Source organism: Macaca mulatta, chromosome 4, assembly GCF_049350105.2.
Source record: "Macaca mulatta isolate MMU2019108-1 chromosome 4, T2T-MMU8v2.0, whole genome shotgun sequence".
NCBI lineage: Eukaryota > Metazoa > Chordata > Mammalia > Primates > Cercopithecidae > Macaca > Macaca mulatta.
The window spans coordinates 100,349,153-100,369,704 of NC_133409.1; the positions used below are offsets into that span (position 1 = coordinate 100,349,153).

The 20,552-nt window shown below is 42.9% G+C and overlaps 1 protein-coding gene across 1 annotated transcript in view; it reads right to left on the reverse strand.

The window, feature by feature from the left end:
• Positions 1 to 4,643: 4,643 nt before the first annotated feature.
• Positions 4,644 to 20,552, reverse strand: part of NT5E (5'-nucleotidase ecto) — a 45,127-nt gene continuing 29,218 nt past the window's right edge. Inside the window, exons 4-9 of the mRNA XM_001086989.5 lie at positions 13,973 to 14,170; positions 12,811 to 12,965; positions 10,716 to 10,821; positions 9,685 to 9,834; positions 8,168 to 8,368; positions 4,644 to 6,567 (exon numbers count right to left, since the gene is read on the reverse strand). Coding sequence (XP_001086989.1) covers positions 6,404 to 6,567; positions 8,168 to 8,368; positions 9,685 to 9,834; positions 10,716 to 10,821; positions 12,811 to 12,965; positions 13,973 to 14,170 — 974 coding nt within the window. The 3' untranslated portion in view covers positions 4,644 to 6,403. The remainder of the gene's footprint in view (positions 6,568 to 8,167; positions 8,369 to 9,684; positions 9,835 to 10,715; positions 10,822 to 12,810; positions 12,966 to 13,972; positions 14,171 to 20,552) is intronic.

The window sequence follows — 20,552 nt, forward strand, 5'->3', positions numbered from 1 at the left end:
GTACTAAACCATTTATGAGAAATCTACTTCCATAATCTAGTCACCTCCTACTAGGCCCCACCTCCAATGCTCGGGATTATAATTCAACATGAGATTTGGGTGGGGACACATATCCAAACTGTATCAGAAACCAAAAGGCTGGAGTTCATTCCTCAGTCAGCCTTCTATCTTTATGAACTTGGGCTTGAACCAGGCTCAGCAATTTAGATGTTCCCGTCTCTATGTAGGCAACATACCAAGGCACAAGAATAGTCAAATGTCTTTCTGGGTTTTAGCTGACAAAGATGATCCCAGCAGCTCTCCAGGCCTTAGTCTGGGACCTGCAGCACCAGGGCTGTGTACTAAGACTGTTCTTGCCGTGGCATTTTAGCCATGCCTCACTTACCTTGCTATCCATTTTCTAGGATAGCTTTCCAAGTTGCTTGATTTGGGGAGCAAACTAATACCCTTCTGATAATGTCTGTGTTTACAGAATATATTTTTCTCCAACCAAGTATCCTAATGAATAATGAGCCTAGTATAATTTTCACTGTGGTAACTAATATGCCAGCCATGCTTGTCATGGATTAGAGTTAATTGTTTTTATATTCTAGCTAGCTTATTTGTTAACAATGTCTTTCATGAAGTATTTAATTTAGGTTCTTAGAGGCCTCAGAGGCACTACTCACTAGAAATTTGAGATCCTCCCAATTTATTGTAAAACTCCAAAGCTCCTTCCTTGATTGCATTGGGTAAGAAAACTGGTTCCTTTTGCTGTATAGGAGCTAAAGGAGCTCAAAATGTCTTCGATTTTGTCAGGGAAAAAAACCCAAAAAACAAAAAAACACCATAAATTATAACCTCTCATTTACAAAGTATATGGGACATAGAGCTGCAGGTTGCCCCAGGGCTGCTGCAGCTGATTAGGGAGTTGTACTGAGGACTGGCAATCAGTTGAATTGTATCCTCCAAAAAGATCTTGAAGTCCTGTGGCGGGACTTCCATCCTAACCCCCCAGTAACTATGAATGTGATCTTACCTGGAAAGAGGTTTTTGTAGACAATTAAGATGAAGTCACTATAGAGCGGGCACTAATCCGGTATTATTGACAGCCTTATAAAAGGGAAATTTGGGCACAAATATAATCAAGTAAAAAAAGAAAAGGATGTAAAGACATGGAGAGAATATCATATATAAGCCAAGGATGCCTTAGGCTAGAGGCTACCTGGTGCTAGGAAAGAGGCATGGAACAGATTCTCTCCCACTGCCCTCAGAAGAAACCAACACTGCCAGCTTGACCACAGACTTCTAGCCTCCAGAAGTGTTAGATGATACATTTCTGTAATTTAAGCCAACCAGTTTGTGTATAGGAACCTTTACCTAATCTTGGCAAGCAGCTATGGCTTCTTGCCAAACCAAACATCCATGGGACTACTTACTCACAGAGGTAGCAACTTCTTCTGAAGGACACCTATTAGCAGCCTAAACTTTCCTCCAAGAAACCCAGCCTACTCTTGTGGCAGACTGCTGAAGGCAGCTACTGCTGTGATCTGAATGTTTGTTTTCCCCCAAACTCTGAATGTTGAAACCTGATCATCAGTGTGATGATGTTGGAGTTTGGGCCTTTGGTAGGTGATTGTGTAATGAGGGCGCTGAATGGGATTAGTGCTTCCAATAAATGAGGCCCCAAAGTCACCTGCCCTCTTCCATCTTCTGATGACACAGTCAGTTGGTGCCGTCTATGAATCAGGAGGCAGGCCCTCACCAGACACCAAATCTGCTAGTGCCTTGCTTTGGGATTCTGCAGCCTCCACAACTGTGAGAAATAAATTTTCTGTTGTTTATAAGCCACCCATTCTATTGTATTTTGCTATAACAGCCTGATATCATTTGGCTGTATCCCCACCCAAATCTCATATTGAATTGTAGCTCCTGTAATCCCCATGTGTCGTGGGAGGGACCCGGTGGGAGGTAATTGAATCATGGGAGTGGGTTTTTCCTGTGCTGTTCTTTGGATAGTGGAAGTCTCATGAGACCTGACGGTTAAATGAAGGGCAGTTCACCTGCACATGCTCTCTTGCCTGCTGGTATGTAAGATATGCTTCTGCCCCTCCTTCACCTCCTGCCATGGTAGCGAGGCCTTCTCAGCCATTTGGAACTGTGGGTCCATTAAACCTCTTTTTCTTTATAAATTACTCCGTGTTGGTTATGTCTTTATTAGCACTGTTAGAATGGACTAATATAGTAAATTGGTACCAGTAGAGTGGGTTACTGCTATTAAGATCCCCGAAAATGTGGAAGTGACTTTGGAACTGGGTAACAGGCAGAGGTTGGAACAGTCTGGAGGGCTCAGAAGAAGACAGGAAGATACGGGAAAGTTTGGAGCTTTTTAGAAACTTGTTGAATGGTTTTGTCCAAAAAGTCCAGGCTGAGGAGGTCTCAGATGGAGATGAGGAACTTACTGGGAACTGGAGCAAAGGTGATTTTAGCTATGCTTTAGCAAAGAGACTGGTGGCATTTTGCCCCTGCCCTAAAGATCTGTGAAACTTTGGACTTGAGAGAGAAGATTTAGGTTATCTGATAAAAGAAATTTCTAGATGGCAAAGCATTCAGGAAGAAGCAGAACATAAAAGTTTGGAAGATTTGTGCTCACTTCAGCAGCACATATACAAAAAAAAAGTTGGAAGATGTGTAGCCTGATGACGCAATAGAAAAGAAAAACCCATTTTATGGGGGAAAATTCAGGCCTGCTGCTGAAATGCACATAAGTAAGGAGAAGCCAAATGCTGATGATCACGACAATGGGGAAAACGTCTCCAGGGCAGGTGGGAGACCTTCATGGCAGCCCCTCCCATCACAGGCCCAGAGGCCTACAAGGAAAAATAGCTCCCTGGGCCAGGTCCAGGCACCCTCTGCTGTGTCCCGACTAGGGACTTGGTGCCCTGCATCCCAGCTGCTTTAGCTCCAACCGTGGCTAAAGGGGGCCAAGGTATGGCTTGGGCCATGCCTTCAGAGGGTGCAAACCCCAAGCCTTGGCAGCTTCCATGTGGTGTTGAGCCTGCAGGTGCACAGAAATCAAGAATTGAGATTTGGGAACCTCCTCCTAGATTTCAGAGGATGTATGGAAACACCTGGATGTCCAGGCAGAAGTTTACTGCAGGGGCAGGGCCCTCAGAGAGAGCCTCTGCTTGGGCAGTGCTGAATGGAAGTGTGGGGTTGGACCCCACACACAGAGTTCCCACTGGGGCACTGCCTAATGGAGCTGTGTGAAGAGGGCCCACTGGGGCACTGCCTAATGGAGCCATGAGAAGAGGAGCTATGAGAAGGGGGCTGTGAGAATGGTAGATTCACCAACAGCTTGTACCATGTACCTGGAAAAGCCACAGGCACTCAACGCCAGTTCATGAAAGCAACCAGGAGGCCGGGAGTGGGGTGGGGGTGGCTATACTCTGAAAAGCCACAGGGACATAGCTGCTCAAGACTATGGGAACCAACCTCTTGCATCAGCATGACCTGGATGTGAGATGTGGAGTCAAAGGAGGTCATTTTGTAGCTTTAAGATTTGACTGGCCTGCTGGATTTTGGACGTGTATGGGGCCTGTAGCCCCTTTGTTTTGGCCAATTTCTCCCTTTTAGAATGGCTGTATTTACCCAATGCCTGTACTGCCATTGTATCTAGGAAATAACTAGCTTGCTTTTGATTTTACAGGCTCATAGGTGGAAGGGATTTGCCTTGTCTCAGATGAGACTTTGGACTGTGGGCTTTTGAGTTAATGCTGGAATGAGTTAAGACTTTGGGGAACTGTTGGGAAGGCATGATTGGTTTTGAAATGTGAGGACATGATATGTGGGAGGGGCCAGGGGCAGAATGATATGGTTTGGCTGTGTCCCCACCCAAATCTCATCTTGAATTGTAGCTCCCATAATCCCCATGTGTCATGGGAGGGACCCAGTGTGAAGTAATTGAATCATGGGGGCAGATGTTTCCCATGCTGTTCTCTTGATAGTGAAATGGTTTCATAAAGGGCAGTTACCCTCCACGCACTCTCTTGCCTGCCTCCATGTAAGATGTGTCTTTGTTCCTTCTCTGCCTTCTGCCATGATTGTAAGGCCTTGCCAGCCATGTGGAACTGTAAGTCCATTAAACCTCTTTTTCTTTATAAATTACCTAGTCTCAGGTATGTCTTTGTTAGCAGCATGAGAATGGACTAATAGCCCAAACAAAGACAGCTAACATGGTTTTTATGTGTCTGACTAATTGAGGTATAATGAAACCAACTCATTGTGTTATTAGTATACTTGAGGAAGATTCTTGGGCACACAGCCAGTACAGGTAAATTAAAATCCTCAACATTAACTTGGAAGTTTTTATTTGTAGGAATCAGTACTGGCCTCAAAACCATTTTTATATCAGATTCTGTATGTCAAAGCCACCAAATTTAGTAGTCTTCCTTAAAATACCACTCACTTTTCTCTCCTACTTAAAAATTGGATACATTTTTCTTCTCATTTTAGGGGTGTGAGGGGGGATGGAGGGTTATCAGATGGTAAGTGGCTTATGATCAAAAGAAATGATACCTGTGAAAATCTGTCAGAGTTTTCCTTCAGTCATATTGTCTTGAGTTGCAGGTGTTTGAATGAGAGAAGAAATAACTATCAAAGACTAAAGAGCATATCTTCAGTTTTATTGTTGGGAATCTACAATTGCAAAGTGGTTCAAAGTCATTTCTTATACCACTGCACAATACACACACACATTTAGGGAACTTAAAAAAAGTTATTTAAAAAATTCTGATAAGATTTACCTTTTTTTACTGGCCAAGCATAAAAAGTAAACCCTAAATGTACCTTTCTCTAATTTTCCTTGTACAATCTTACTGACATTTTTTATAGCTAATCCATATATGCATAGAACTGAGGCTATTATTTTACTGCAACAACTTTTATAAAAAGATTATGAGGTTTAAAAGTATGTTTTGTATCAAAAGTACTTAATATTTGTAAACACTAAGAAACAAACATACTCCCTATCCAAACCTCTAGCTGCCATTTGCACACTTTAAGGTGAAGCTTCCCGTTTCTTGAATTACTTAATGCAGAGCTGAGCAGGCTCATATTGTTCCACTCCCATCTTAAGTATTTGTTCTTTGGGCCTAAGTCATTTCATCAGCATGGGTATTTGCTGACCACCCACTCAGAGGAGTTCTCATATCTGGACTTAAGAATGATTTACAGTGACTGTTCAGATTTGGAGACAGAGTGACTTCAAAAATGTATACCTCTTCCTAAAGTCATGTCTTCGAGAACTCTGGACATTCCATAACTAGGTGTGTGTGGTATGAATAGAATGAGTGCAGTGCTGGCATCTTGCTGGAGAGGGAAAGGTGTAGGTTTAGAATTACAGCTTATCTTAGAAGGTTCTTCTCATGATACCTTCATGTTAGGAAGAAGAAAGGGGACAGAGGCAGAGCTGATAGAATCTCATAAAATAACAGTTAATGCCATGCATCGGGCACTTTGCTTAACAAAATACCTGTTTAACATGTAAATGCTCTTTATCTCTTGCTCTTTTATAATATAAACAAGTCCTGGTGTCCTATTCTTCCCTTTCCTTTCTCCCCGTCCTTTGACTGTCTTTTGCAGCCTCTGGCCTTTCTCATTATCTACTACAGCTTGCTACCTGACTCATCAAAGGCACATGGGTGTTGCAAGACAGAATGGTATCCTGTGTTTATATTATTAAACTTGCTATTATAACAGGAGCTAAACAGTGAAAAAATAGACACAAGAAATAAAGCAGAAATTTGTCATCCATGAGCTTGGGGCTATTGATAATTATGAAGAGAGGAGATATTAAGTATCATTCTGAACAGTAACTTGATATAGTTGAGAGTGCTGGACTTGAGTTCAAAAGACCTAGGTTTAGGTCTTGGATCTGTCAGCATTAGCTGTATGGCCAAGTCAACCCTTTCTGAGCTTCAGTTTTTTCATCTGGTAAGTGGGAAAAACATCTCTTTCCTACCAAAAGCAAGTTGTGGATATCAAATGAGACAATGTACTTAAAACTCCTTGTGAATGATAAAATTTTATGTAAACATAAGCTTTTTGATGGATTAGAAGTGGATCTGAGGAAGAAAAATATGGTTTAAAATTGTTAGTACAATTTTATTAAAATTTGGACATATAAACTAAATATAGTTGGCTTTCTCCTTATAGGGCCCTATGTTAATTTTTTTTCTAACTCACTAGGTTGCTGACCCTGAGTAATCATGTCAGTCTGTTCATTTTATAATGCTCTAACCTTCAGCTTCTAGGAGCCTGTAAAGATGGTTTTTGCTGTCACAAAGCCAGGTCCTAAAAGGCAGATTTGAATCTCACTTGAAAAAATGCAGTTTCACACATTAAAGGCAAGGAGAATTTTTGGCTATTGGTATAAAACAAAGATCACTGCACAAAATGAAAGAAATATTAAAGAAAAGCTTCCATGGCAATGACTTCCTGTGGAAAACTTGATCCGACCTTCAACTGCTGGATAAATTACTTTCATTTTTGAGATATATGTAGAAACCACATTGATATCTTGATCACCTAGAAAAACATATACATTATTTTAACTACAGAAAAGGTAATTGTCAATCAATAGTAAGGTAGTCCTTTGTAATTATAAAAGGGAAGCTATTTCATAAGCAGGGGTAAAGTGTCACAGAAGACAGGAACGCTGGTGATCATAAGTACAAAGAATTTGATTGCTTTTTCATGCTCCCGATGTAAAATGTGTCTGTTGTTCAATATTGGGTAATTGGGGGAAGTAGAGTTGCCTCAGCTATGAGATTACCAGAAAGAGGTCATTGACATCATAGTCTTTGAACCACTCCAGAACAAGGGTGGCTTCCTTTTGTTTGCCTCCCCAATAATTATTTTCACGTAATTGATGATGATGATGGGACTTAGGGGGGTTTCCTTTACCAAAGAGAGGAGAGGATAAATGCTAATTGCCTATAGCTACAACAAACCCATGGGGGACCCAACAGAATTTAATTTTAAAAATATCACTCCGGTACTTAAGAACCCTTCTCTCTTCAGTGATTTTCACCTCTGGGTATACACTAGAATCACTGAAAAAGAGTTTAGCCCCAATCCAATTAACTTGGAATCTCTTAAGAGATGCGGCTGAGCCATTGGTATTTAATTTAAAATGCTCCTGAAGTGATTCTAATGTATAACCAGTGTTGAGAACCCTTAGGTCCAGGGCTTCCTTATCCTTCTGCATGAGCTCCTCTTTCTAACATCCATCAGTCTAGGCTTGAGTGGTGGACAGCTGATGACTATCAACCTCTTTGTCTCATAGGGCTTTTACGCTTGCCCTTCCATCTTCTGTCACGGAAGGGACAGAAGAAGCCAGCACCTTCCCTCCCAGAAAGGGCTGCCTCCTTTGGTCTGGTCCTGCCCTCCACCCTCCTTGGAATAAGTAGCTAAAATGACAGGTCCAGCATGATAAGACTGAAGAAGATCCTGGTGGAACTTCCCAGAAATGCCAAGAAGCTACCTGTGTGTCTTGTAAGCATGCTGGTCTCTGCCCTAGGAAAAAGAAGGGGAAGTGTGTTCTATGTCAGTGGTCTGTATGCACATAATGTGACTCAACAGGATTTCTAAAAGTGAGACTGGCATATAATGTCCCTCAATGCTGCCAGAAATACCAACTGACATCAAGTATGGTTATTCCTATGATTTGTACCACCAACCCACTGTGCTGAAAGGGAGGTGCTTACCCCATCCATTTCTACCTGACCGATTCACACAGAAAGCTTCTTCAAGAAAGAAAATTTAAATGATTTAATGTGATGGTTTTCTGTATTCTAAAATTCCAGAGGTGTGATTTTTCTGTAAATGCAAAACTCATTTATATTTCACAATTTAAATAGGTGCTTAGATGTGGTTAAAAGGATTTGAAAACATTTTCGATTTACAAATGGTTTCTCTCTGGGGTTGGATGAAGGCATGTTTGTGCTCGGGGAGTGACAGGGTACATATTCCTCTCTGCTGTGCTGTGCTGCTGCTTTCCAACAAGCAAAGCAGGAGGGAGTCAGCAAAACAGGGAGTCACTTTGCCCTCCTGGCACCACTAGTAGCTCCCCTTCATGGCCCAATTTTGTTGTTCTTTAGAGAAAGGAAGAGACACTCATGCTTACCAGAGTCATGTCTTAATAATTCATCTTTTATCATCTGGAATCCATCTCCACCATTGGCCAGGAAGTTTGGGAGGATCACCTTATATATCTCATCCATTTTGAGAGGGTCATAACTGGGCACTCGACACTTGGTGCAAAGAACATCTAATTTGACTACTCTGTCTCCAGGTTTTCGGGAAAGATCATATACCACATGGATTCCTAGAAAAGAAATTAGTCTGTTTTCACCAGATCCAAAGGGAGATTTCTGTTTCCTAAGGAATTTTGGTCAAACTCTAGAATTGGGGCATGGGGCTGTGGTTTTTCCTTTGGCTTAAACTTGAGTGAAATTTTATCAAGAGAATTGTGACATTGCAGCTACCCTTTATCATGAGTCCTTCCAGGACATAGGAGAACCACTGGAAGGAAAACCAGCTTTGGACCAGAATGGGTAAAGGGTGACTCTACATGGAGAAACCACATCTTTTTCTGTTTTTCCCTTAAAATGCTGAATTGGCCTACTAAATTGATTCAATGGCCTTAGAAAGTGAAAAGCAGATCAGAGGCACAGAGCATTTTACAATGTTGAAGACCATTAAATGGTAATCACTTGGGATTGGGTGACTTTCACAAGGCATAGAGCTATGCAGTGCTTTGCTAGAGCATCAGAAAACTGCTTTTCCCTCAACTCCCTTCTGGGAAAATGGAGGATGTTTGGGTTGCCCCATAGGCAGTAGGATAGGGCCCCACTGCCTTCTGTAGCCCTTCAATCTCAACAGCAATGTGTTCTGCAGAGGGAGAACTCAGCAAAGCAATTCTATCTATCAAGCGGGACCACAACCTAAGGTTAAAAAAATGAAGCCAGATTATGGTTTCCAGGTAAACTAAGATTACTTTTAAAGGATTAATTCACTGGACTGTGGAATTATTAACAAAAGTGTTTCAGAAGCCCTTGGCAATTTAGGAAACACTTATTTCCGTTCAACTTTCACTACAGCCCATGAGATAAACAGGAAAGGTTTTCTCCCTGTGCCCAGAGGGGTTGAGAACTTGCCCCAGGTCACAGTGGGACTAGAACCAGGCGTTAAGGTGTGTCTGTGCAGTAGGCTGCTCCTTCCAGGAATCATCCTGGTTAATACAGATTGGACAGCATTCCTTTAAATCTTGGCATAGTTCCAGGCAACCATGAGTAGAACAAAGGAGAGGACTTTTTTTTTTTTTTTTAAGAATATTGAATGCTTAAATAACTAAGATTTTATTAGAAACTAGACCTCAAAGCAGCTGACCTGCTTAGAGGACCCATCTGATGTCCAAATCAGACTTGGCAAATACTGCTTATTGTCAGGGCTTTGGGGCTTTGACCCCAATCTAATCTCAGTGGCTCTGAGAGTCCACAGCCACTAAGGGATGAGGTATTGGTGTTGGAAAAATCCAAACCAACCTGACCACATGAATTTTGGTGAGGGGGAAGCTGAGCCAACCAGCAGGAAATCCCATGTCACTTTGGATGGGCCAGCCCTACAGGATGGGTGACTTACCGCCCACCTGCAGGAACTCTCCAGTGGACTGGCCATAGCGGTGCACGCTGTGCTCAAAGGCCTTCTTCAGGGTGGAACCTTTTAACTGGACCAGGTCAAATGTACCTCCAAAGGGCAATACAGCAGCCAGGTTCTCCCAGGTAATTGTGCCTGAGGGTAGTCACAGATGAGGCAAGAAGGAAAATAGCTTGAGAAAATGCTAACACCATGACCAGTTTCCCTCAGCACTGGGGGAAGAAATGAAGGGGACATGGGGAGGCTTATAGAGCATCATCAGCTATGTCTAAGTGGTTCCTGACACTTAGGGAGGGAATGAGTTTAGGAGGCCTCTGACCCTGCACTCCACCACTGGGCAAGGTGGCAGGAGCTCACAAATGACTGTGCCTCAGAAGGTCACCATGCTCAGTCTTAGATCTGCTAGCTTGGGGCTGGATCTCCAGTAGTTTGTTTTGCAGAGTTCAGTTCCTCCAGACAAACAGTGTGTCCCTGCAACCTGTCCCTGTTGTCTGACAATGGGATGCGTTTGGGGCCTTATACTGATAACCGATTGGTTTTCACAGTAAATCAGGGAGGACTACAAGAGTGTCTTGAGTATTTGTGTAGTTGATTTGTTTTGCCATATGATATAATCTTGGATAGCTGTAAATATACTAAGGTAACATTTTAATCCAGTGGTATGTCTTTTTCAGGACAGAAGACTGGTGATTTTTGTCTCTTTTCAGATGCCAAGGTGGAGACTGTTGATATTTTGCATAAATCAGAAACAACTAGTATAGCTTTGTAAATCAGAAGTTCAGACCAAGCTTGAGTTCCACCAACAGCTGCAGCTTCTGTGTGTGAATACATGTAAGCTTGTATGTGTCCTTCGGGCTAGGATGGCTAACCCTAACTTAAAGGAATGACATTCTGGTACATGGCTGGCAGCAGAGATGAACTGAGGCTGCACATGGGTGTGTTCAAGGCAAGAACCACAGCAGAAAAAGATCAGAGAGAGAACATGACACACTGAGGAGCTGGGCCTGGGAGCATACCATTGTTGCGCTCATCAATGGGCGACCGGATACCACCTCCATTTAAAATGCACATGGATACATGGTTCCAGAACATTTCATCAGCGTGTCTGAGATTGTTGTTAATCTGAAACAATAGCACAGATTTACACTAGTTACTCTGGTTCTTCTTCCTTAGGATCAGCTCCAGGAATCTGGTTAGCTCTCCTGAGGAAATAAAGCTACTTTTCCCCTGCTACTGTGTTCCCAGGAATTTCTCAACTATAATTAGAATTAGTTTTACACTCCCAGAAATAAAAATACACTGTTACCAGTCCATGTCAAACTCTTAGTTCCCCCTCCTGAAACTCCCATACTGTCAGGCCAGGTGGCCTTAGCAAAATGGTCTCTCGGTTGTAGTCCTGGTGTCGGGACTGGGCCTCCCATGCAAGGTGGCCTTCAGAGCCGCTCCTGCACAGGCTTCTCCAGGGCAGGCCATGCCCTCTGCCTGATTCTGAGGGCTTGGCCTAGAGCCTGCTCAACACCAGATCTCATGCCAAAGAGAACCTGGCCTCCATGTCTATGTCTCCAGCTGATTCCCAAGTTGGCAATTTTGGAAAGACAGGGACAGCCTTTTAAAACTGGGGAGAATCACATCCATTCTTTTCTTTTATAAAATATATGTTTAGCTATTAGAAATAAAATGAATACATTCTCATTTAGGAGGAAAAAAAAAAAAGCCAGGCGTGGTGGCTCACACCTGTAATCCCAGCACTTTGAGAGGCTGAGGCAGGTGGATCACCTAAGGTCAGGAGTTCGAGACCAGCTAGCCAACATGGTGAAACCCCATCTCTACTAAAAATACAAAAATTAGCTGGGCATGGTAGTGGACACCTCTAATCCCAGCAAGTTGGGAGGCTGAAGCAGAAGAATTGCTTGAACCCGAGAGAAGGAGGTTGCAGTGAGCTGAGATCATATCACTGCACTCCAGCCTGGGCGACAGAGCAAGACTCCGTCTCAATAAATAAATAAATAAATAAATAAATAAATAAATAAATAGCAAAAGCTCTCCTTTGTTCTAGCCTCTTTAACAGAGGGATAAGCACTGCCAACAGCCTGGGTTGTTTCCCTTCAGACTTCTCTTAACATTTATATACCAGCTTCTCCTTAACTACTTCTCTGGCATTGACTGCATGATGCTGAGGAGACACCAGCAGTCTGGTCTTGGCATGAGCATGATTGTTGTCATTTACATGGCAAACATTTATTGAGTGCAGTTGTATCCTGGGCACTGGGCAATGCATGCCAAGCACTGACAGAAATGACTTCCCTGGGTCCAGGCTGTGAGCCCGTGAAAGTGGTAGTCCGACATAGGAGACCTTGGCTCAGTAAGGCCCCCAGAAAGCTACCATGGCCATTCTGCCTGCAGACAAGTAGACAGGGGCTTGTTCTTCATAGGTGATCTTGCTCAGCCATGGGACTTGTTATTACCATTAAAACTGTGTGTTGACTTTCTGTGCCTGTGAAAGAAGTTCCTGTCACACAAGGCCAGGGTTCTCTGGAGTCAAGTGAACTGATGAGGGAAAAACAGTCTGGCCAAGTTGGATCCAAGCAGATATGCTTTTATCTATTATGTTGATATCTCCAGGGTAGCAGAGTTTGTGCATTTGCATCATCTTACAAAAGGAAAGCAACATCCAAAATTCAGACATCTAAGAACACCTTAAAATAAAGGTTTTAGTTCTTGTAAAGCAGTATGTTGGTTGTTACCTGATCTCCTTCCAACACCTTAAGAAGGTACTGAGTATGAAGCTACAAACATCAGACCTTTGTTTAGGCACTAATGTTTTATATATTTTTCATATTTATTTAATTTTAGAGACAGAGTCTCGCTCTGTTGTCCAGGCTGGAGTGCAGTGGTGCAATTATAGCTCACTGCAGCCTCCTGGGCTCAAGCCATCCTCCCACCCAAGCCTCCTGAGTAGCTGGGACTATAGGCACATGCCACCACCCTGGCCAAAAATGTTTTGAAATCCCTCATTCTGTAGCTATCAGTCTATCCCTTCTCACATCCTTGCTTCCTCTTCCCTCTTCCCTCTTCCTTCCTAGCATATGTCCACTCCTGCAGATGACTTACCATAGCATCACAAATCAGGTTGCCCATGTTGCATTCTCTAAAGCGGCACGATTGAGAGGAGCCATCCAGATAGACAATTGTTTTCCCCAATTCCTGGGTAGAATAATTGTCCAATTTTATTCTCCATTTGTTAATGTCTGCTTTTATGCTTGGATCTAGAAGAAAGAAAAGAAGGTAGCCTACAATTAAAGCAAATCTCACACTGGGCTAAATTCTGGAAAAGGAATGAAACATCATCTATGTTACTTGCTGTGAGAACATATTTCTTTACCATATTTGTGTGCATTTTGGTTTTGACCATGAAATTTCCTTAGAAACTTCATTTTGTTTCCTGGTAATAAGACCTGGAATGCATCTTAATTTAAGAATATGCTGAACATCTACCAACTCACCACAGCTGTATGAGCTACCCATTGGCCCACCTGGGACAGCGTTAGTGGTGGTGGTAGGAGCTCTGAAAGGCCCAGGGGCAGTTATAAAGGGCCTGCTGAGGTGCAGCTGGGCTATCGCTGTCAGCGTCGTCCTGGGCCCCTTTCCCATCTGGCTACTGAGAGGCTTGTGTTGTGACTACAGGCTCCCCTGGGTGCTATGCACCGCACCTTCCTGATGTGATCATAGTCAACAGAAAAGGGAAGGTGAGAAACAAGCACAGAAGTGTGTTCTGGATACATACAAAAATCAATGATAGAAAAATGTACTTTTATTCTGAGACGCAGACATAAAAATAAGGTACTCCCTCATTTGATAAAGAAACTGATGCCCATGAGATTGGGCAACTTGCCCAAGGCACGCTGCCTCTAGTTGGGGGGCCAGGACTTGAGCTCTGCTCTGCCCAATTTGAACCCCTTTACTTCAGTTATCATCTCTCCTGTAAACACAAGCTGAGAGTGGCTTTTGCATGTCAGGATCAAGATTTTAAAAGGCAGAGGAAGCAGTGATGCATGTAATCTGATGCTGAGAAGACTTGAAGAAGCAAGTGGGGCTTTTGGCATTTGGGTGTGTTTTAAATCTATCCATGAAGAGGGCAAACTCAAGGAAGAAGATAAATTCTTCAACAGTATTATAGTCTTTTCCTGAAACATTAAAGGAAAGAATGAGAAGGACAAAAATATCCGCTATCTAAATTTTAGATTGGTGGAACATTCCCCTGAACTTCACTTACCTTCAGGAATGCTGCTGTTTAGAAGAATGGGATTTCCATGGGAAGAGATGACGTTTCCTCTTTCATCAAACTCGATCTTCAGATAGCCTAGGTATTTGCCAAAAGCATAGGCCTGGACTACAGGAACCTTCCGCCCATCATCAGAAGTGACTATGAATGGGTACTTCCCAGCAGGCACCTCTTTGGAAGGTGGATTGCCTGAAATAAAAGAGCCACAGCTGATCAAGTCAGCCCTTGTACATACATGGCTGGCTGTAGGCCAGCAGGCCACTGGCTGGATGACAGAGTTTTAAACTGATGATTCGCCATCTGTTGTTCTACATAGCTAGTCTTTCAGGGCCCTGTCTGGGCATTTGCCCATTTCCGAATGCCTTTTTGGTATATGAATCCTACCATTCTCAACTCAGCAAGCTCTTCCTCAGACTCGGGCATTGTGCCTGTGCTGTGGGGCACACAAAGATGAAACACTGTTAAGAGTATCCTCCAGGCTCACTGTGGCTCCATTCTCACTAGCCAGGTGGATTAGCCAAGCCGCTTTACCATACTGTACTTCAGTTTCCTTGCCTATAAAGTGGGAGAAATTCATTTGAAATGAAATCCATTTTAAACAATCCCTATTTTACAGGGGTGTTGAGAGGATTAAATATCTAAACTCCCTAGCTGGGTGCCTGGCATATTGTAGGTGCTCAATAAATATACAATAAGAGTGCATTTTTTCCCCTTATAAGGAAATAGCAATCTCTAGAAACCCCAGACATATACTTCAGAGCTTAAAATCTTTAGTAGAAGATGCAGAGATGACAAAGAGCTGTTTTGGGGATTTGCTGCTAAATTTTGCATCCCTTCAGGTGTCTTTTAGAAGAGCCACATTCACCCTGAGGGCCAACCAGCATGCACACTTCTGATCCCAGCCAGCCATCACACTGGTCAGGTTCTGCAGGCCTCTGTCTCAAAGGGGAGATGTGGGAGCTGCTCATCACCCAGAGGCTAGAAGGCCCACCACTGCCTGGAGTAGTGGAGAGTATGCAGGAGGGTGGAGAGTGTCACCATACAGGGAGCAGGCAGCCCAGCCTTTAATCACTTGGCACATTTAAGTTCCCTAACTGTAGACATGCTTCAGGAACTCTGTGGCTTACATCTTACCTCCAGGGAGACTATGGCACAGTTCAGCTGTTTCAAATTAGAGACTATGGGATGGATTCAGTTGACCACATTACTGTTTCTATCATCTCCCTCTTCATACCCATGGCTAGTCATTCCTATTAGATATTCACAGAGGGTCCAGAGAACTTCAGCAAATGTTGATTACACACAAGGACCTGTTATGAGAATCAGCCATGAGTCAGGCCCTGGGCTTAATCTCATTTAGTCCTCCAAGCTTCCCATGGTACAGGTCCTCTATTATCTGTACACTGCAGACAAGAAAATGGATTGTCCTAGACAGAGTACCCAAGGTCACACAGCTGGTACGTGATGAGGGTTCGGAGGAGGCAGACTGAAAACCCAGGCTGTGAGGTATTGGAGCTTACGTTTTCTCCACTACCCACAAGCCTACCATGTATTTTTTTTTTTTTTCCTAAAGTCTGCAAGCTGGTTGTGAAAGGCCACTTACCAAATCAAATGCAAACCCAGGATTTGCATATTTGTGTTCCAAGCTCTTTCTGGGCTTCTCTTTTCACATAAGACAAGTTGGGTAACATGTTATGAAGAACCCAATCCTGCCATGCTCCTGTGCCAAGAGCGGCCCCCCTTTCAGCTCAATAACCACAGGGCAGAAGCACTGCAAATACTAATGCTTCACAAGCAGGAAATAGTTGTTGCCAATATTAACGTCCAGTTTTCTTGCTCTCACTGGGAAAAAAAAGAATAAGGTCTTGGAACTTTACTTTTACAGAAGCACGCAACTTGAGATCCAGTGAAAGCCTTTGTTCCATCTCCATCTGTAGTGGATGTAGATGTTGTCTGTGACAGTGGCAGATAACGTGATGCATGGAAGACCAGCATGTAAGGTTAACATCCTACTCAGCCTCATTCTGCTCTGTGCTGGTCCTCCTTTGGGCAAGCCTGGTGCCTGGTCTTTACTTCAGGGGACCAGGTGGTTATATAAGGCAGCCTCTGTCAGTTCGTCCTCTGATCATAGACGCTTGGGACTGTGCAGTTCCCCAAATGTCCACAAGGTGGCGGAGAACAACCCGCCCAGGGAGAGAAGGCACTAGTTGCAGGTATCAGGAGTCTGTCAGTTTCCTGGAAACCCAAGAGCTAGGAAAGCCTGATCTTTTTTGGCCTTTATCTTTCTGCCTTTCGTAGAAATATCTGAGCTTAGAAAGAATGTGAAAGTTAGGAATCCAGTAATCCGGTTAGATGCCTCAGCATGCACTCTGCAAATAGGAGCCAGCAATCTCAGCTCCAGAAAACATTCACTCATTTGGAAAGACCTTCATGATCCTTTTGTCATTGGCATATTAAATGGGCTTAATCAGGAACAAGGAAAAAGGAAGATGCTAACCATGCAGCTGGTCTGGTTTGGCTAATCTCTGCCTCCTCCACAGCTGAGCTCTTTCTGCTCCCCTTCAACTCAGCAATCCCAGGAAACCACTGACACAGAAACCAGTCCAGGGTTTCACATTTTCTACGCCATTCCGTGCTGTTCAGCTGAAGATATTCGTGCCCAGAATATTTTTCCCACAAAGAGCTACACATCTGACTTGTCATCTTGGTAGGAAGGAAGATGTTCACCAGAACTCTGTTCCAGTCATCTAGCCGAGAATTCATCCAGGAACCAAATCCAAAGGGGCTGTGGAGTTGTGGACTGGCATCTGGAGTTTATAAAGGCTTCATTTCCCAGCATGGTGTGGGTGCTTGAAAGAGCCTCAAAGGACTCTGTTCTGGGAGCCAAGGAATGTGGTGAACCTAAGTGTGGGTCTGGACAATTGCCCTCCTGCTGTCACATGGTAATAAACAGAAGGGCCAGGGAGCAGCCTTTTCTTTCTCTTTCTCTCTCTCTTTTTTTTCTTCCTTCCACCTTCCCTCCCTCCCTCTTTTCCTTTTCTCCCTCCTCCCTTCCTCTTTTTTCTCTCTTCCTTTTCTTTCTTTCAACAGGGTCTCATTCTGTTGCCAGGCTAGAGTTCAGTGGTCTCCAATTCCTGGGCTCAAGCAATCCTCTCGCCTTGGCCTCCAAAAGTGTTGGGTTTATAGGCATGAGTCACCCACCTGGCCTGATGTGGTTTTCAATGGACTGAAGTATAGAATGTTGTAAGGCAGCCATGCTATGATTTTAACACAAGAACTGGTTTAAGAATTCCTGAACTGGGACCACATAAGGGGACTGGATAAAAAGGATTGGTTATTAGGTTATTTAACATGATTGCTTCTAAGGGACTTGACTCTTTTAAATTACTTGGAAGTGCACACTCCAAACTTAAATATGATCGTGCACTTCCTGGTTTTAGATATTTCAAAAACATTAACAGTTTTAACATGAATATCCTAACCTATAAGACCTACATCATGTGGCCCTTATCGCACCAGCTTCATCTAGAACATTCAGCCTGCCCTTCAGCATTCTTAGCCTCTTCCCATTCCTAGATCACACCCATGTGCCCAGGAACCTTATGGGGTAAAGAGCTTCTGAAGCCAGAGGGCTACATGTGAATTAGCTACATCTTTTTACTTCTTGTTTATTCATCTGTAAAGTGGAAAAAAAGTAAAAGCACCTATCTTACAGAGTTATTGTGGGGATTAAGGAAGTTAATGCAGCAAGTGAAGCCTGACTCGACTCAAGGGAAATTCTTAATAAAGATTAACAATGATTATTGACCAAGTTAACTCCTGGACATCTTTCTGATCTTGGCCCTAATGTTAGTCTATCAGGGAAACACTCACTGATGATCCTCTAGACTTGGCCAAGTCCTCCTTTTATATGCTCTTACAGCATCTTGTACTTTTCCTTTTATACCATACTTTGTAATTATATATAATATGATTTATTTGCATAATTATGTATTTTTAAAAAATCAGATCAGGGTCAGTATCTCTTTCAAGACATTTAGTTCTATGAGGGCAGAGGCAGCTGTGTCTCTAGGATTTGTCTAGCATGTGGTAGGTGCTAGATAGATATTTGTTGAATGACAACTTAAGGAGTTTAGCAATCACTTTTCTATGGATCATACATGGTTAAGATGCTTTCCCTGTGGTGGAATCATGTAGAAGCCAGCGATGCCTGAGTGCCAACCCTCTACCCCAGGTTCCCTCAATTCAATGTCCTCAACTATGCAGCTGGGTGGCAGCTAGTGAAGAGGAACCTGAACTGGGAGTTGGGATACAGGAGAATGGGTTTTGCTACTAGCTCAGTTTCAGTCTGGTTTCTGGACTATGGGAGAGACATTTAGTCCCTGGGGCCTAATTTTATTTTCTAAATTTGTAAAACAAAAGATTTGATTAGTGGTTTAAATTAGTAGTTTTTTGGTTTTTGGTTTTAAGCTATTCGTATCTTTAACACACAAGAAATCCTTTGTGGCAAGGCAAGCCAATAAAGCAGGAAAGCTGAGTTCCTCAGGCTGCACCCTGGTAGAGCTGGAACCCAGGACTAGGTTCCTGCCACCAGAGCCCCTCAGAGCACAACACAGAGACTGCTGGCCTAGAAGTCCCCTGCACCCAGTCCCTCCAGCTCTCCAGTCAGGCCCAGCTGCTGCCTCTGCTTCTGCTAGTCTAGGAGCACCTTCAGGTGAACAGGACAGAGCGTGCTCTCTAGTCATCACAGCCCATTCAAGAGGTGTCCAGCAACCAGAGGAGCAACCACTGTCTCTTCAGTCATCTCTGTACCAAACCATGATGCACAAGCTGTCATGTCAACTTTAGGGAATTTGAGGGGTCAGGTACTGTTATCTATGCCCAGACTATGTCACTCTGCACATGCTTCGATTTACTGCTCAAATTCTTTCCTCTGGCCTTTCAGTGATGACCCAGGAAGTCTAAAAGAGATTATGCATCTTCCGGTAGTATCCAGAGTGGGCACAAAGCCCTCATGAAATCCAATCCAGGCTATCTGCTCATACCCAAGCCTGACAGGCTAGGCAAAGCAGGGAACCCTGTAAGTAGGGAACAGTTCACCACACATTTTGTCACTCATTCAACAGATCTTCACAGAGCTCCAGTGAGTGCCCATTGTTTTGGATCTCCACTGCCTAGCAGGGCCAGGCCCATGGTCTGGTGCATCATCTTTTGGAATGGGTGCTCCATGAATACAAAGTAGGGAAAGTGAGCAAATCCTTAGCTTTCTGCTAGTCTCTTCTCTTCACATGGAATCTGGCCATCTCCATGGCTCAGCATCATTCCAGATACTAGGATTCCCATTCACTTCTTACATTATAAAACAGGCTTCTATACAACAATGTTTAAAAATAAGAAAACAAAAATTATTGAAACACAGCTACCTTCTGGTTCTGTCACTATGGCCTGTAAAAATGCAGTGGCCAAAAGAATGGGGTGGAGAGAGAGATTAATTTTCATTTTGGCATGCCCATGTAGTTCCATTTACTAACGGTGTTCTTTTCAGAAGTAACAACTTTGTGTCTTGAGGTTAAAAAGGAGGTAACTGTGACCATACATTGATATAGTCCTGATATATAAGCATTTGGCCAGAGGTCTTCCTACAGTGGTTGTCAGCTGCTGTGTGAAAGGCTGTGTGTCGTTGGTGAGTGGTCTGAATGAACAGTTCCCTTGAGTCATTCCTTCCCATCATGCTGGTGTGCAATGCAGTGTGGAGTACTTCAGATAAAGCTTAGAACCTGGAGGTCATCTGGAATGGATGGCCAAAGCTCTGGTTCCAAATCATGACAGAGTACTTGGAGAGTGTCTTACAGATGAGCAGTCATAATTCCTAGACATAAATGTTTCTTGGCCTGGGGGAAACATATACTGAGGACAAGAGAAATGAGTGAAGAATACCTACGCTGCTTGGGTTAAACCATTGAATTCCTGGTTTCTTATCTTCTAAAAGTAAGAAGATACATTTAGTCATTTGTGAATTTAGCTTAGATTCTCAAATTTAGGATTTTTTTTTTTATTTAACAAAAATATGTATTACAGTTCAAGTTTAGGACTAGTGGCTAATTTTATAGGGTTTAGAGGGACTTTAAAAATCTGTTATAAAAGTAAAACTAGCATCACAGAATATTTGGCAAATGCAGAAGAAAAAAATTATTCATAGTCCTACCGCCTTATGACTAATATAATTTCTGTGAATTAATATGTATGAGAAGCAAGGAGGGGAAATTGGAAATTGGTGTCAGAATACATTTTAAGGAGAAACTATTTTGTTCAGTGAAATACCTGTATTAGAATTCTTCAGATAGGATATATCCTACTGGTTTCTATTTCTCTAGCTCTCTCTTTCTCTCTCTCAATACTATATATAGAGAGAGATAATACATGAGCAAAACTGGGCCCTAGAACATAGTAGGTCTAAGATAAATATGTCAGTTTTCTAATATTCTCTCTCTCTCTCTCTCTATATATAAAATATATATTTAACAGATCAAATATGTCTATTATAGACATATTTATATATTCTGTTCATATA